We start from the raw sequence: 14,303 nt of genomic DNA on the forward strand, positions 1-14,303 counted from the left end.
TTTACATATACTCGATCAATGAATCACTAGCATCAATTTCTATAAGAAAGAAAGATAAAAATCGAGTCGGAAGAGACAGAATCGTTGTTGCGCGAAGCACGATTCGTTTCGCCTAACAGGCGGCAGATAACGTGATTCGTTTCTACAAAAAAGAAAATTTCGAAGAACCACGTGAACACTGGTGGTTTACCAATTGCTGCAAGTACAAACCGATAATTATGCAGTGCATACGGTGGACTCGTGCGTGTCGCAGCGTCACAACGTCTTGAACTCGCCACTTAATTTCCTGTTTAAAATACACGATCAATTATGTAAACGTTGCTCCCGTTACTTTCCCGACGAAAGTGAATGCTGTGGCATCCGTCGCGTGTGTGTTTCGTCGAACCTCGTTCATTTAGCGCAACGAATGACCATGGACGCTTATTAGGGAGATTGTATTGCGAAGATAGGTATCATGGGCGTAGTATGCTACAATTGTGTGAAATCGATATTAGTAACCGGTCAAAGCTAGTAGACCTGGTCGTATGGATAACTGTTTCCTCGCTTTTTTGTTTTCACTTTGTAAGAAGCAAAGAATTGTACTTATTACCTGTTTTTAGTTGCCATTCGTCCCCTATATCAATTTGAAACGTTATAATAATTTGTCAAATATACAGAAATTTCATTTTTTTATTTTCACCGGAAGAATTTTGCTGGAAGAAGTTTACTTATCTTTTCGACCACTGTATCAATTTGGAATCGGAGGCGAATCGAATTGGGAAGATGGACGTTAATTTGCTTGCAAACGTTCCAACAATAGACAATATAGAAGTTTCAAAGACTGAAGAGATGAATTTATGATATTAAGTTAATATTGTTCGATATTAATGTTGACTAGTATCGAAGTTGGATGAGAAATTCGGTTAATTCGAGTTTAGATCAGCCAAACCGAATGTTAAAAATTCGTTTAACGTGTCATCGAACCTGTCCTTGGAAGATTGTAAATGAAGGTACAGGCGGGAGAACGCTAATGAAGATCTTTTGGCCGGTTTCCTGAATTTTGAATACGTCACGGTCCAAATTCGCTGCATTCGGCATGCAGGTGTGCAATGCAGAGAAATTCCATATGTCCTTAGTATGGAAAACTATTCCGCAATTCTGTAGTTCCTACGTGAAACCACTTTCGTGAATTTCTAATAGAGTAATTACTATCGTAGAAAGGAAGAAAGTGCAGAGAACCGCACGAAATTATTTTCTGAATTTTGCTGAAACCCGAACCAAGAATAAAACGGAAGAGGAAACTAAGAAATTCGAGACCAGGGAGGACAAGTATATGTAAATTTTTCACCTAGAAAATAGCGAAAAGATCACGCATCGTTGCATCATAAATTCAGATCACGTAGTATACCTCCTGACTTTTTCAACGAGACAATTCTTAATAAGATCTTTGAATTTATCTTGATATCGATTGTAATATTCTCAAAATGTATATGTAAAACCTCAACTTCTGTGTAAAATTTCCTAACATTTATTCACTTTTCGACCTCAACTTAACGAAAAAAGAAAAAGCGTTCATCGCACGGTTGATACTTGCAACAAAGGGAAAACAGAGGAAAAATATATGACCCATTTCGTGGAATCTTTCCGTGTGACCGCTTCAACCGGATACAACGCGAAGAGAGTATCGCAAACGAAAAAGGGCACAGTCCATTAAGCACACGTTCCAGAAATTCGTCAAAAGACCGACCCGGAGCGCAAAAGAATTAGCTGTCTTGTCCGATCTTTTTCGCGTGATATCTTCGCTGCGAGAGGAACGAAAGTGGTGCATCAGGGGCGACGACAGAACAGTGGCAGCGATGCGGCAGAATTTAAACGCTGCAAGTAGTCACTTGCTGGCCAGGTGATCCTCGAATGGTCGATACGGGTGCCCTTATTACCGCTGTCTGTCCTTAATTCAGAGTTACGCCACTGCGGCGTGCATTCTACCTGCGAGGAATTGCTTTCACAGCTCAATGAGAATCCTCCGATTACCCGAATCGGAGGAAGTGAAAGAGCAAAGGTTGTTCTCCAGTACGTGACAGAATGTCGCCACGATATTGGCGAACCGACTGACGCATGCGTCGCCGACGATTCGCCGCAATTTTGGAATCTTGTCAACAAACATCTCACTGTGCGCCCTTAACCCGCAAGCCGAACTAGCCTTTCGCACGCTCGCGACTCTGTTTTTTTCCACGTCGTGGCGTGATCGTCTACCGTCTACGATATTCATCTGGTTGAAACGTTTAGTCGACAGGAATCTAGTGGAAAGATAATATCGATGGAGTATACGTACGTCTGCGCGAAGGGGATGAACGTTGTTTTCAAAGTGTGATCGTGTGCAGTGAATAATATCTTGTTAAAAGTGATTTTCTGAGATGTATTTATTTGTATAAGGTGCAAGAGAATCTGTAACTCTAATTTATATGATATATATAATTTATATAATTTAGATTAAAAGCGTTTATATTGATTTAGAGAAAGTTTGAATCGCTGATGAGTTGAAAATAATTTAAACAGCTGCGTATACACGTGTTACAAGATGGATGAGATAGAAGCTGAAACCGATCGGTCGATCGCTGCCACGCTCTCCAAAAGGTAGAACACGAAGATAATTAAGTATGGTGAAATGAATCGTTTTACAAATTACTGTTTTTTTTATATACGTTTCACTGCGATTAGTATTGGCTTCCAACGTATCGAGGTCATCCTCGACCACCCTCAGAAGGTCTGTTACAGCGGAAATCAGATTTCAGGGAACGTACGCTTAGATCTGGATGAACCAACAAGTGCTTTAGGTAAGCTACCGCCAAGGCGATCTAAAAACGACATCTAATTTAATTCCGAAGAAAACTGAATCTCTATGACGTTAAAACTGTTGCGAGGCGCAAACTGTTTCGACCGAAGAAAATATTTCGAACCACGCTTTCTCCAAAGAAAGTTGTTCTCGTCGAGAATGGCAGAGTGTACTTTGAAATTTATCAGATATTCGTGAACAAACAGAAAGAGAGAGAGCAGATCGTCGCTGATATCGTTTGCAATGAGGCATCGAAATTAATCTGAACGAAACCGACCGTCAGATAACTTGGCCAGAGAACGGGACAACTATAGTTTTAAGTTTCGCTGGTTGGTCGTGTCTGCCACGTTATCTCCTCTACTGCCTTCGATGTATCGAAAGCCGACCCTGCTGTGCGATAGATAGAGGGAACGCACCTCGCAGCAAGATATTCGATTGGCTCGTTGTAACGAGCCACGACTAACTTCGTATTTATTTTCGCGATATTTACCTTTGTTGTCGCTTCGCAATCACAAAAATTTCTTCTCTGTTCGAGTCGAACGTGTGCCAAATGTGTCATCGATCGTGTTGCATAACGGGTGACCTAAAAGACTTTACTACCGCTCTGTATACGTCACCCAGACGATGTTACCACGTGATTCTGGTATTGCAGGAACGCTCGTAGAGTGGATAGATAGAACGCAGGAAGAATCTCTCGTACGTTCACGACTGACTTTTCTTGTACTGAAGAGATCGTTAAGCCATGTCTAATATACTGTTCCTAGTAAAATACGAACATATTTCTTGCACGTTCTCTGCCTTTTCAATTTTTGCTAATTCTAGCTGTTACTTCATTACGTTTAACGAGTATTTAAATAACTTCTTACTCGAATCTAGGAATACGTAGCAAATAGAGAAACGTATCTGGTAACCATAGAATTTGTATTGGAAAGTATTTGCCTTCTCGTTATATTAAAATACATGTATTATAATTAGTAGCTTCCATTATTATCTTCCAACAAGGATTTTAGTTAATTTGCATATGAAATATCGTTTCTCCGAAATTTGAATTTAATCCATTTTGTCCTGTCGTTAATTACTCCATAATGAAGAAGGAGAAGAAGAAGTAGAGAAAGGAGAAGAAATTTATTACAAGACACGTGTATTAAACGTTAAGCGCTTCAGAAAATTTTCATTTCGTTTCTTATCGGTTGCAATATTTAGAGGATTAAAGAGACAACGTTTCATATGCGCCAACCAAAATAGCACAGTACATTTAATGATGAACTTTTTGCCATAGTATCGTTGTAAGTTGATCCTTCCCGCACACAGGAATTAGACTTAAATGCAAGGGAGAAGCTCAGGTGTATTTTACCGATCGATCGGCTGGAATTCGACGTAAGTTCTCGGCGTTCGAGAATTATCTTCACGTGGAGACGTATCTTGCTGGCGGTAAGTACACGAGATGGTAGTGATTGGAACACGAGTACCAGGATGTTGGATTAACAGATTCTCGTCACGAGTAGATGGCAAAGAAAAGACTATGATAACTGGAGGCGTCTACCCGTTCAGCCTAACGCTGCCAGAGAACTTGCCGTGCAGCTTCGAGGGCCGATACGGACGAGTACGGTACTCGATTAGGGCATTGTTGGACGTAACGACCATTTATCGGTTTTCCACCAATATTATTCCATTCACGGTGGCACCCATTCTTGACCTTAATCGCGATCCTCTCGCTCCCGTGAGTAGAAATCTAACAGCCAACGATATTGCTTTTGCGATGTGATTTCGTTTCTCAGGCGCAACCAGACAGTGCGTTTTCGAATTAACGACTCGCTCTTGCGCTTCGTTAATGCCAGAGAACGTTCAGCCTAAGACCGACGCCGTTTAAAAGTTTCAACGATACGAACGATCGTTTCAGTTGCCAATAAGTATCAAACAATCCAAGATGTATATTGGCCAAACGGAACCGATCAGCATGTCCATGACTGTTCCAGTTCGTGGTTACGTGCCTGGCCAGACTATACCGATTGAGATTGTCGTGACGAATCCCACCACCGTCGTCGTTACGAAAATCAGAGTCGTTTTTAAAAAAGTATACTCTTTCTGTATAACTGTAACGTAGTTGGGGGATATTCTACCGTAGTTCTTTAACATCTCTTTATATTCCTTCGAAGAATACAGCTTTAAAAGTATGTATGCAAAGCACCGTCTTCAAAATTACCAACATCAATTTCAATTTTCTCTTTTCCTCTAAACAAATTTGTAAATGTTACCAAGACATGAATAAAGATGAGATCCTATGAGTTTTTTATAAGGAGAAACTGCCAGAGGAGAAAAATGCCAAAGAACCGTATAAGAGTACGTGTTACAAGAACAGTAGAATATCCTCTTAAATGTATCTCCTCTTTTTATGGCATGCTGCAAGTTATTTCCTTATTTTTGTAGTAAATATCGTAGTTAATAGCTTTATTTTAGACTAATACCAATTGCACTGTGAAAAAGTTTTTTCGTCGAATTTTATTTGAAAGCAGCACCTTTTCACGCAGCGTATCGCGGTAAAAGTATGTGGGTCATGCTCGAGATGTGTTTCTTTTATTACATTTTTATTCTCCCATCAGTTGTTTTAAATGATACATATTTTCTTAGGTGGTGTCTTATCGTTCGACGGAAAAGTCGCGTAAGCACAAAGAAATCGTAGTAGAAGTAGAACAGCCCGTTAATAAAGACTCCGATACGTACGATGTCACGTTTGACGTTCCTGCAGTACCACCCACCGGGATGATCCACTGCAACATCATCGACGTTCTATACACGCTTAAAGTGAGACTGTCTTAAATTTAGTACTGTCTGCATTCGACCGTAAAATCAAAATGAGCTAAGATTACAACTACTGAAAGAATCTAATTTCCATACAAATTTATCTTGGTATTTTGTACCATCAGAGAAACTATACGTAGTGTTCATTCCTACAATTCGCAAACCAATTCGTCGTGTCATTAGGTAATCGTTGTTTCTAGAAACCAAATAAATAGTCGATCATGATTTAATTCGATAATAGTAAAAGTCTTACAATAGCCTACATTTTACTATCTTCTATGTTTCATTGTTAATCCTGCTACTCTTCTTTCAAGTTGTTCAAATTTTTTATCGTGAAAAAGTTGTTCGAGTATGAGGAAAGTATAATAGAATCGTTCTCATAACGCGGTTTATTTCTCTTTTCAATTTTTTACCAAAGTTTCTCTTAAAATATAAAAATTCGACGCAGCAAGGTTTTCAATTCGTCGTTAACTTTCACAAATACAAGATTCTCTTCGGTCACTGGACACAATAAAAGAATTCTCATTAAAATTAATCAGATCGTTAAAAACGTAGCTTCGATACGTGTTTGCCAATGGTACGTGCAAACCAAGTACATACTACTTTTTCTTTACGCTCTTTATCCGAAAGGTCGAGGCCTGCGTAGACGTGAGCGAGTGGTACTACAGAATGTTTCAGAAGAACTTGAAACTGCGAACAAATATAGTAGTCGGCACTGTGCCACTTCAAAATTACGAAATCCCACAAAAAACAGCCGACGTGACGGAAGCTTTTTCATTTCATCCCCCGTGCGCCATGGCTACGGAAGAATACGCCAACGACACGCCGTCGTTAAAAAACATCGAGAGAGAGGAAACTGCGAAACCAAGTTTGTCTTGTACGTACTGCCCCGTTACACAATATACGGCTGCTACATGTTAATTACCGGTATTTGTGGAAACTACCAGTTGGTTTACATTATTCTCCTGCTCAAGAGTGTAAATATCTCTGGTCAGTTGGAAACCACGGTAGCCACCTTGTCTTTCGCAATTAAAAGTTTCACTGAAATTCCGGCCAAACCTGTTGTCGCACGCCGAGCCACTGATCTTTGTATTTTAAATAATCGGTGACATTTTGAAATCTCGATCGTAATAAAAATGAACGAACAGTCCTAATCTCAATGTCGTCAATTTTTGAAGAAAGAATTCTCGATAATTCCGTAAAAGTAGAATTCGGAAAGAATAGAACGAACCGAGAAGAAATCTCTTCCATCTTCGTTACGATCTAAAGAGAATATTTGCAATCGAGAATTACAATAGAAAATTCTATTCGACAAACACTTAGTTGCATCGCAACCTCATCCATTATCCACTAAAACCAACTCATTGCCAAGTTTCTTTATCCATTTATTTACCAAGTAGTTCTAGCGGGACTAGCAAAACTAAACTGTATGTTTCTTCCAACAGTGCCGCTGTACGAGAAAAGTCAAATATATCGATCCTCGAAACCGGACAGAGACGATCCCACGGGAGACGATGGTGACAGCGACGGAGAGGTCAAGCCATACTCGCCTATGTATCGCGTGTACACGTTCGAATCATCGCAGAAGAAGGACCGTTAGATAAGTGCTTGACTTCGTAACTAGAAAAAGAGAGGAAGAGGGAGAAGCTTGCTTAATTATTCGTTCAAGGATTCGTCGTTTGTTAGCGGTGTCCGCAACGGATCGCTGAAGAAGAAGAAGAAAATTGTGATGCATCGTTGAAAGTAAAAAATAATTGTTCTTTCCAGAAATTGTATACATTTTAAGCGAGGCGTGTACAAAAGTGTACGCGTGAATTTTACGTCCAATTTCGCGCTTTATCGATCGACCGATTGCCTTCGATTCTTGCCTTTGACTTTTTATTTCCTATATACGAAAGAAAAGAAGGGAAAAATAGTAAAAAAAAAAAAAGCATCATTAGAAACATCGAGTGAGATATGAAAATCCGTTGGGACCAACCTGTGCAGCTAATTAAATTCTTTAATCATGCGAGATAACTTGCGAGCAAAGTAATTCTATAATAATTGTCAGACCGTGCAACATCGGATATCGTCGAAACGAAGTTTGCGAAACAACTAAACACGTATTGCTTTAATGTTCAATGAAAACGTTCTCGATGAGTTTCGTTGAAAAATTAATTCCCCGTCCCGTGTTCTTTCCCTCACCCGATGGAAAAACATCAAGTGCATTAATACGAATTAATTTCATATAATGTATTTTTTGATCATTCAAAATTGTCTCATGTTTGTTCCACGAACGTTCTAAATTAAATGGGTTGATAGAAGCGTTGAGGAGGTGGCGTTTCCGAAGAGTGGCATAAGCGAAAAGAATCCTATATATGAAATGATAATTACGCATTAATTGTGCAACGATATTAATAAGCGTATTTTAAATAGTGAAAATTTAATCGAGTACTTTAAATATAAATCAACCATAAATGGTAATATGAATATTCATAATAACGAAATACTCGGTGGAATCAATTTCAATATTAGCAAATGCGGAAAGACTAACGACGGATAATAAAACGCAAATTTACTGATATTCTTATATACGTTGAAAATCATCATTAAAAACTTCTATCAGCTTTAATACGATTGAAAAAGCTGCGAGTCTTCTCGCTCTTTTCTCTCGTCAAATAAATACACGCCTGTATACTTTTTCCTTTCATTAAAATAATATACGTGTGCTTTAAATAAACCGAGACGAATGCGTGAGAAATTGCTGAAAATCGAAAAATGTATTTGACGCATCGCGCGGCATTCATACGAATCATTAAACGGTGCCAGCTTACCGTTTCGTAATCTTCTCAACGTATGTACGGGCGAACGGTCTCGTTCACGTCGCACGCTTGAATTAATGACGTTGTTAATGCGTGATTCAACAATAACGTGCATCGATCGTCGTGGAAATGCAATTACAGAGAGTGGCGGTTGGTACAGGTGGCGAATAAACGGTGTACAAGACCCGACGAGTAGAGAAAAAAAAAACGCAAATGAAAAATCGTATCTATTCGTTGTGCCGTGGGATTTACTCTGATCGTAGCTCGTATTCAACGGAATAAATAAAAATGCCGCGTTCGATGCTGCGACTATAACTTGCCACCGAATTTGACAAATACCGAAGGTTACGAATACTCTTTGTTACGCCTCTCTTTGCTCTATATTCTCTATTCGAGCTTCCTTCTTTCGCGAAATCGCGAAAAATTTGTTAGTTTGTAATTTAATCGATACTTTATCGTTTACGCGACAGAATAGAAAATATTTGGACGAGAAGATACTATGGGAGACAAGGCGATGATCGCAAAGAGATTAACAATTTAAGTTTTATTTAAACACTCGGAATACTTACAAAAGTGACGTTTTAGAATTTACATTGTTATTAAAAAATAGTGACAATTTTTACTCCACTGGAGAGATTTGTGAAAAAATCAACAAGAGAGACGCGTGAAATTGTGTCGGACATAACCAAATATTTCACTCGCGTGAAAACGTTTGTTCTTTCTAAAAATGGGGAACATTTCAAGATTTCAAACGATTCGAGATCAAGATGATTTCAAGATGGCAACAAACGTTCGTTTTAAGCAACGGTTGACTATTAATATAAAATTGAAAAGGGCCGTTCCGTGGAAAACAGTTTCTAAAGAAATCTGTCACTAATTGCATCAAACTACGTTGAACTGCATATATTATCAAGATATATTACATGCAACTCGATATCGTGAAATTGCTGTACTCTAGGCCGAATTCGACAGGGTGTATAACCCTATCAGCTTCTTGATTTTGCGGTTGGCAACAGATGATGACGAAATTGGCAGGGAAGCTCCAACTTTGTGAGCTTTCGATATGGCAATGGTGGGTCTTTGATTACGGACGCGCTGTCTAGCAAATGCTCCTCGTCTTTCTCTGTTCTCCTTCGTTTGTGTTGCATCTTCCTTCACCACGGTGTGTATATCTACTTTGAAAGACCACATCATAGGTGGCCAAGTCTGGAGGTTCGGCTTAATCACGACACTGCAGCACGAGGTTATCCTAATTTCGTAGTGATTAAACGTTCCTGGCTTGTAACATCGACCAAGCGACGTGAAATTCACGAAAATTGAAGTTCCTTGTAAACCAGCTCGGTCTTTCCTTTTAATTTTTCCGAGGTTAACTCGCAATCACGTTACCGTTACCTGTCCTCGTGAAATAATTCACGAAACCGCATGTTTCAGCTTAAAAATCGTAATAATATGTGTATTTTACGATAATTAGTTTTCTCTATCTATAGATATCCTCAGGAAATTGTTCATCGTAATTTCCGAACGATTATTAAATAATTAATATACGTGAAGCTCGTATTAAGATGGAGTTATCATATTTCACGTCCGTTGGTTATAATTAATTTTGCGATCAGAAGGAGTATTACAAGGCGGTCTCGAAAATTAATTTCTAATCAGCCATTACACTTCCAGCCCTATTCAGGCAAACGAAGAAACGAAAGCTCGTCGTACGGCGGCTAATCGATCTTTAGCGAGGTCAGGTCGCCTCGATGTACCCTTATGTTCAAGTCACAGCGTCAGAGTGTGCACCTAATTAAAAGTTCGTACTACTTTTGTAGAACCCGGTGTTACAACCATCGGCTGTCGCAAGAACGAGCTTCCGCAAAGGGCTACCGCTCGCCTAGCATTTGAAATTTCTCGTGTCTAACTAGAAAAATTCTTTCAGAAAATTCGACTTTGTCTCACCGCTGAAACCAAATTATAGATAGACCAGACTCTGTAGTTCCGCGTTTGCTGAAAATCGACGAAAAAATACGACGAGAGCTAAATGAAAGATAAAAGCATTGCCAGGTCTAGTAATTCTTCGTCGATCAAAGGTTTATTCATCGAATATATAGCGAAGCTTCCAATTTTGTTCGCACGAAATTCTCGTAAAACGCTATAAATGTATAGAACAGTAATTCAATTTCCATGCGAAAATATAGAAGAATTATTGAAAAGTTTCGGTTTCCATTTTATGGAAGATTTACAATGAGAATAAAATAATGTACGAGTAACCTTCAAAAGGTAACGAGGCGATTGAACCGAAAACGCGAGGGTTGTGCTCTTTGGAAAAATTGAAGGGTAATCCTTCATGAGGTAAGCAGGCAATGCACTCACTCCTACCCGGCTGCTTACTTTTTTCTTCGAGCCTGTAGACTCTGAAAATCGGGTTTGCAATACAATGAAGGCTTTCAAGGTAGCGTGCAATGTTGGCACTTGCCAACCGAACGATAAAGTTTCCTCTGAATTTCCCGCAGCGCCCCTGGCAGGAGACGAGTTTACGTGGATTTGCTCCAATCAGAGTTTGTTACGTATACACACACGGCGGATAGTTACCAATGAAAACACTCACGACGATGACATTCTCCTTGATGCAGCTATATCTATACATCACACTAGCGAATCGATGCTTCACTTTTCCTTCGTTTCATTAGTTAACTTATAATAAACTGCACGTGGATAATCGTGACGACGATCTATCCCACGTCGAATTTCACATTACTATTTCGCATTCATTTCTCTACATGTTTATTTTATGACATTTTAACGCGAAGAGCAAAGTGTGGATGGTCAGATGCTGTGAAAGCATTTAATCAAACTTTCACCGGGTTAAATAATTAATTAAACCTAAATACGTGTACAACGTTACATTATCAAAATGTTTTCTACGATTTTATTATGCGATTATGCGATTTCCATATTATCAGGGTTTTCGATTATCCGAAAAAGTCCCGATACGGTTCAACTCGGCTAATCGAGATTCTACTGTATCCACCTTTACGAATGAAACTGATAAAGTGCTTGTAGCAACAATTAATGACTTTGCACGCGTGTATTCAACGACAAACATGTCCTAATTCCTTCAAAGATTCCAGCAATCGAACGTCATAAGCCTATCAAGTGTCTGCAATCGATCCTACACCTGACTAAACTTACTGCATAATTTTCCAATAAACTATCAACTGAATAAACATTCTCGAACGAACAAATTCTCCAACAGTACCTATGGTACTTTCCGTTTATCCGCAACAGTTTAAGTCAAGTTACTTAATTTTAAACTGTGCCGCTTTAACTTATAATATTCTGTATTTTACGTGATAAGCAACATCAATGGAATTTATTTATCACCATCGCCCGACTTAAATCCAACGCAACTGCTGTGTTTACCTACGATCCGGAGATATCCAGTATTAACTAGAGTTTTCCGATTATATGGCTTGGATACGGTTAGAGTTGAAAGTCGAAAGACCGAAAAAAGATAAGAAGAAAGATGGTTCGCCGTGTGATACTAGCCAAGAGCGATGCGAAAACTTGTACACCCTCACCGAATGGGTTTCCTTTGAATTTCAATGGTCGACCCTCAGAGAATCACAAACGTTTCCGCGAAGACCAAGTACCGCGACCCACGTTCTCATTTACCCCCGGGAAAACCGTCTGTTCAGCGGCGAATTTAAATCCTGTCCATCTTTCCCTCGCCCCCTGAAAGCGTCTTTTTGCGCATAATTCTCTAAAGACGCATGAAAACGTTACACAACGAAAGGAACCAGTCGGAGTTTACGGGCGCGTGATTAAAACGTCTGTACAGGTCTTACCGGCACGAATTACCAAGGTAAATCACTTTTGACCTTATTACCCTCGCACTTTCCACCCTGAAAAAGGAAGACGTTTCTATCGTTGGTTCGCGCTTATTCAATTACCCGATCCCCTTACAGACGTAGCACCGCTTTGAGAAAACCGTGAGATCGATGCCCCTTTGCTCTACTCTTCAAGGTATCTTTACTTTTAAAGCCCCTCTAATGAACGCTAAATGCTGGTAAGACTTCCGCTTCCTGGACAACTTAAAAGATATTTTGATATTTCAAGTTACCAACTATCTTTGTAAATTTATTCCTCGCCTAGTAAACGTTCCTTCCGTCTGTTATACTCATCAACGTCACGAATTCACCTATTCAGACTTCGAAACGCGAAGATTCAGTGACACTCGCTTCGGAATTACAAGTTATTAAATCGTCGAGTCGTCGAATCGTTAAATCGAAGAATCGTCGAATTATTTGTCACACGCTATGTTCATTTATCGTACCTTCGGACATCTGGGACATTTTGCAATCTTTATTCGCGTGATTGTCGAGTATTATCGTTGGTCTCTTCGTTAAAACAGTCATTGTACCATGGCCCTCGTAGGTGGCTACATAAATCCGGGACTTATTGAGCCGCATAGTTAAGTACGGGCGGTTAAAACAATTAGCTGCGCTCGACGCGGCTGCACTAGCCCCGGTGTAAACAGCCCTCAGCAGTAATTCTGTTATCGGCGCTCGACGAGCATTCATAGGCTTAACGGGGCTTATTTCCCTCTTTCCCCGTTCTGACCATTTACTCCTCTCTCTCTCTCTCTCTCTCTCTCTCTCCGCTCCCCCTCTCTCTTTACAACCCTTCCCCGCTGTCGATCTCTACCTTGCTACCTACCGGCTGAATCAGGAGTCAGCTTTATCATATCCAGAGTGCATCAACTTGAGCGACATGGGCGATGAAGTCAACTTTTGCATACTCGAAGCTCACGCATCACGGATGAAGAGGATTTATAACTTCTCCATGTTCCGCCGAAAATTGTGATGGATGCCTCGGTGGTGTGCCATCGCACACTTTCCTTCCTTTGTCCCTTCGTGTCCGACTGTTGGATAATCTCATTTTTTGAAACTGATGACAGTAAATACCAGCTAAGTACATATATACATACATGCTTTTGTCTGTCTATTATAGAACAGCGATTATATAAATAAATGATATAATGTGAATAAATAATATTCGCTATTAACAAATAATATGACTTAGCGCTACAAGCCAGAAGAGCCATCAAAGTATCCACTCGATGTAACCGAACAACCGTGAATGGAATATCCATTTCGTTTCGCAACTCTAATTTACTATACATAGCTATGAAACAGAAATTTCTCAAAACAAATCGCGACGAGTGCTTTATTACTTTTGCAATGTTAATTAATTTGCTATTGACAAGAAAGAAAAGAAAAAAAAACAGAAAATTTCCGTGTGAATTATTTACGCAACATTAATAATTATTACTCTATGCACTCAGATTTATATGTTCGCAACACTAATAACGGTCCAGTGTAGCCATTATATAACAAGCTACTGGTGAAACTGCATTTGATGGTCGAGGAGCAGGAACGTGCTTCCACGATCCAGTGGAAGAAGATTGGGCATTGAATATAAACGCAACGCTACTTTAAAAAACGCGATCATTCATCAACGCAACTCTAACTAGAAAACTAATTAAAACAATCGCGATGGTAGGCCGAAACACTAATTCTTAAAACAAAAATAAAACTAATATCCATACATGAAGAAAAAGCTAGTTCAAATATCGTACTACTACAAACTATAATACTATGAAATTAATGAAACCGGTGTATAAATTTTAACCAATGAGAAAAGCTTTAAAGGAAACAAGAAAGACTCTAATATGCATCATTTATCCATTACATACGTATGCTTGTATGGATATTTTATCTTTGTATTGAATACATGCACTCTGATTTTATAAGCAAATATATATGTATAATGAATACAAATTGTCATTTTCACTCGTACATACATAAACTAGTTATCAATATTAATACCACACTTGTGTCAAT

At 39.3% G+C, this 14,303-nt stretch overlaps 1 protein-coding gene across 2 annotated transcripts; it reads left to right on the forward strand.

Moving 5' to 3' along the window:
* Nucleotides 1–1,999: 1,999 nt before the first annotated feature.
* Nucleotides 2,000–8,334, forward strand: LOC126872643 (arrestin domain-containing protein 17-like). Of its 2 annotated transcripts, XM_050632746.1 has the most exons (9): nt 2,000–2,412; nt 2,494–2,613; nt 2,698–2,813; nt 4,124–4,243; nt 4,318–4,532; nt 4,713–4,886; nt 5,441–5,614; nt 6,242–6,488; nt 7,057–8,334. In XM_050632746.1, the coding sequence occupies exons 2-9, from the start codon at nt 2,558–2,560 to the stop codon at nt 7,209–7,211; spliced, it is 1,257 nt and encodes a 418-aa protein (XP_050488703.1). In that variant the 5' UTR covers nt 2,000–2,412; nt 2,494–2,557; the 3' UTR covers nt 7,212–8,334. The 2 variants fall into 2 exon arrangements, with proteins under 2 accessions (XP_050488703.1, XP_050488704.1); XM_050632747.1 differs by lacking the exon at nt 5,441–5,614 and having other exon boundaries at nt 2,003–2,613.
* The last annotated feature ends 5,969 nt before the right edge of the window (nt 8,335–14,303 follow it).

Source organism: Bombus huntii, chromosome 13, assembly GCF_024542735.1.
Source record: "Bombus huntii isolate Logan2020A chromosome 13, iyBomHunt1.1, whole genome shotgun sequence".
In the NCBI taxonomy this organism is placed as follows: Eukaryota; Metazoa; Arthropoda; class Insecta; order Hymenoptera; family Apidae; genus Bombus; species Bombus huntii.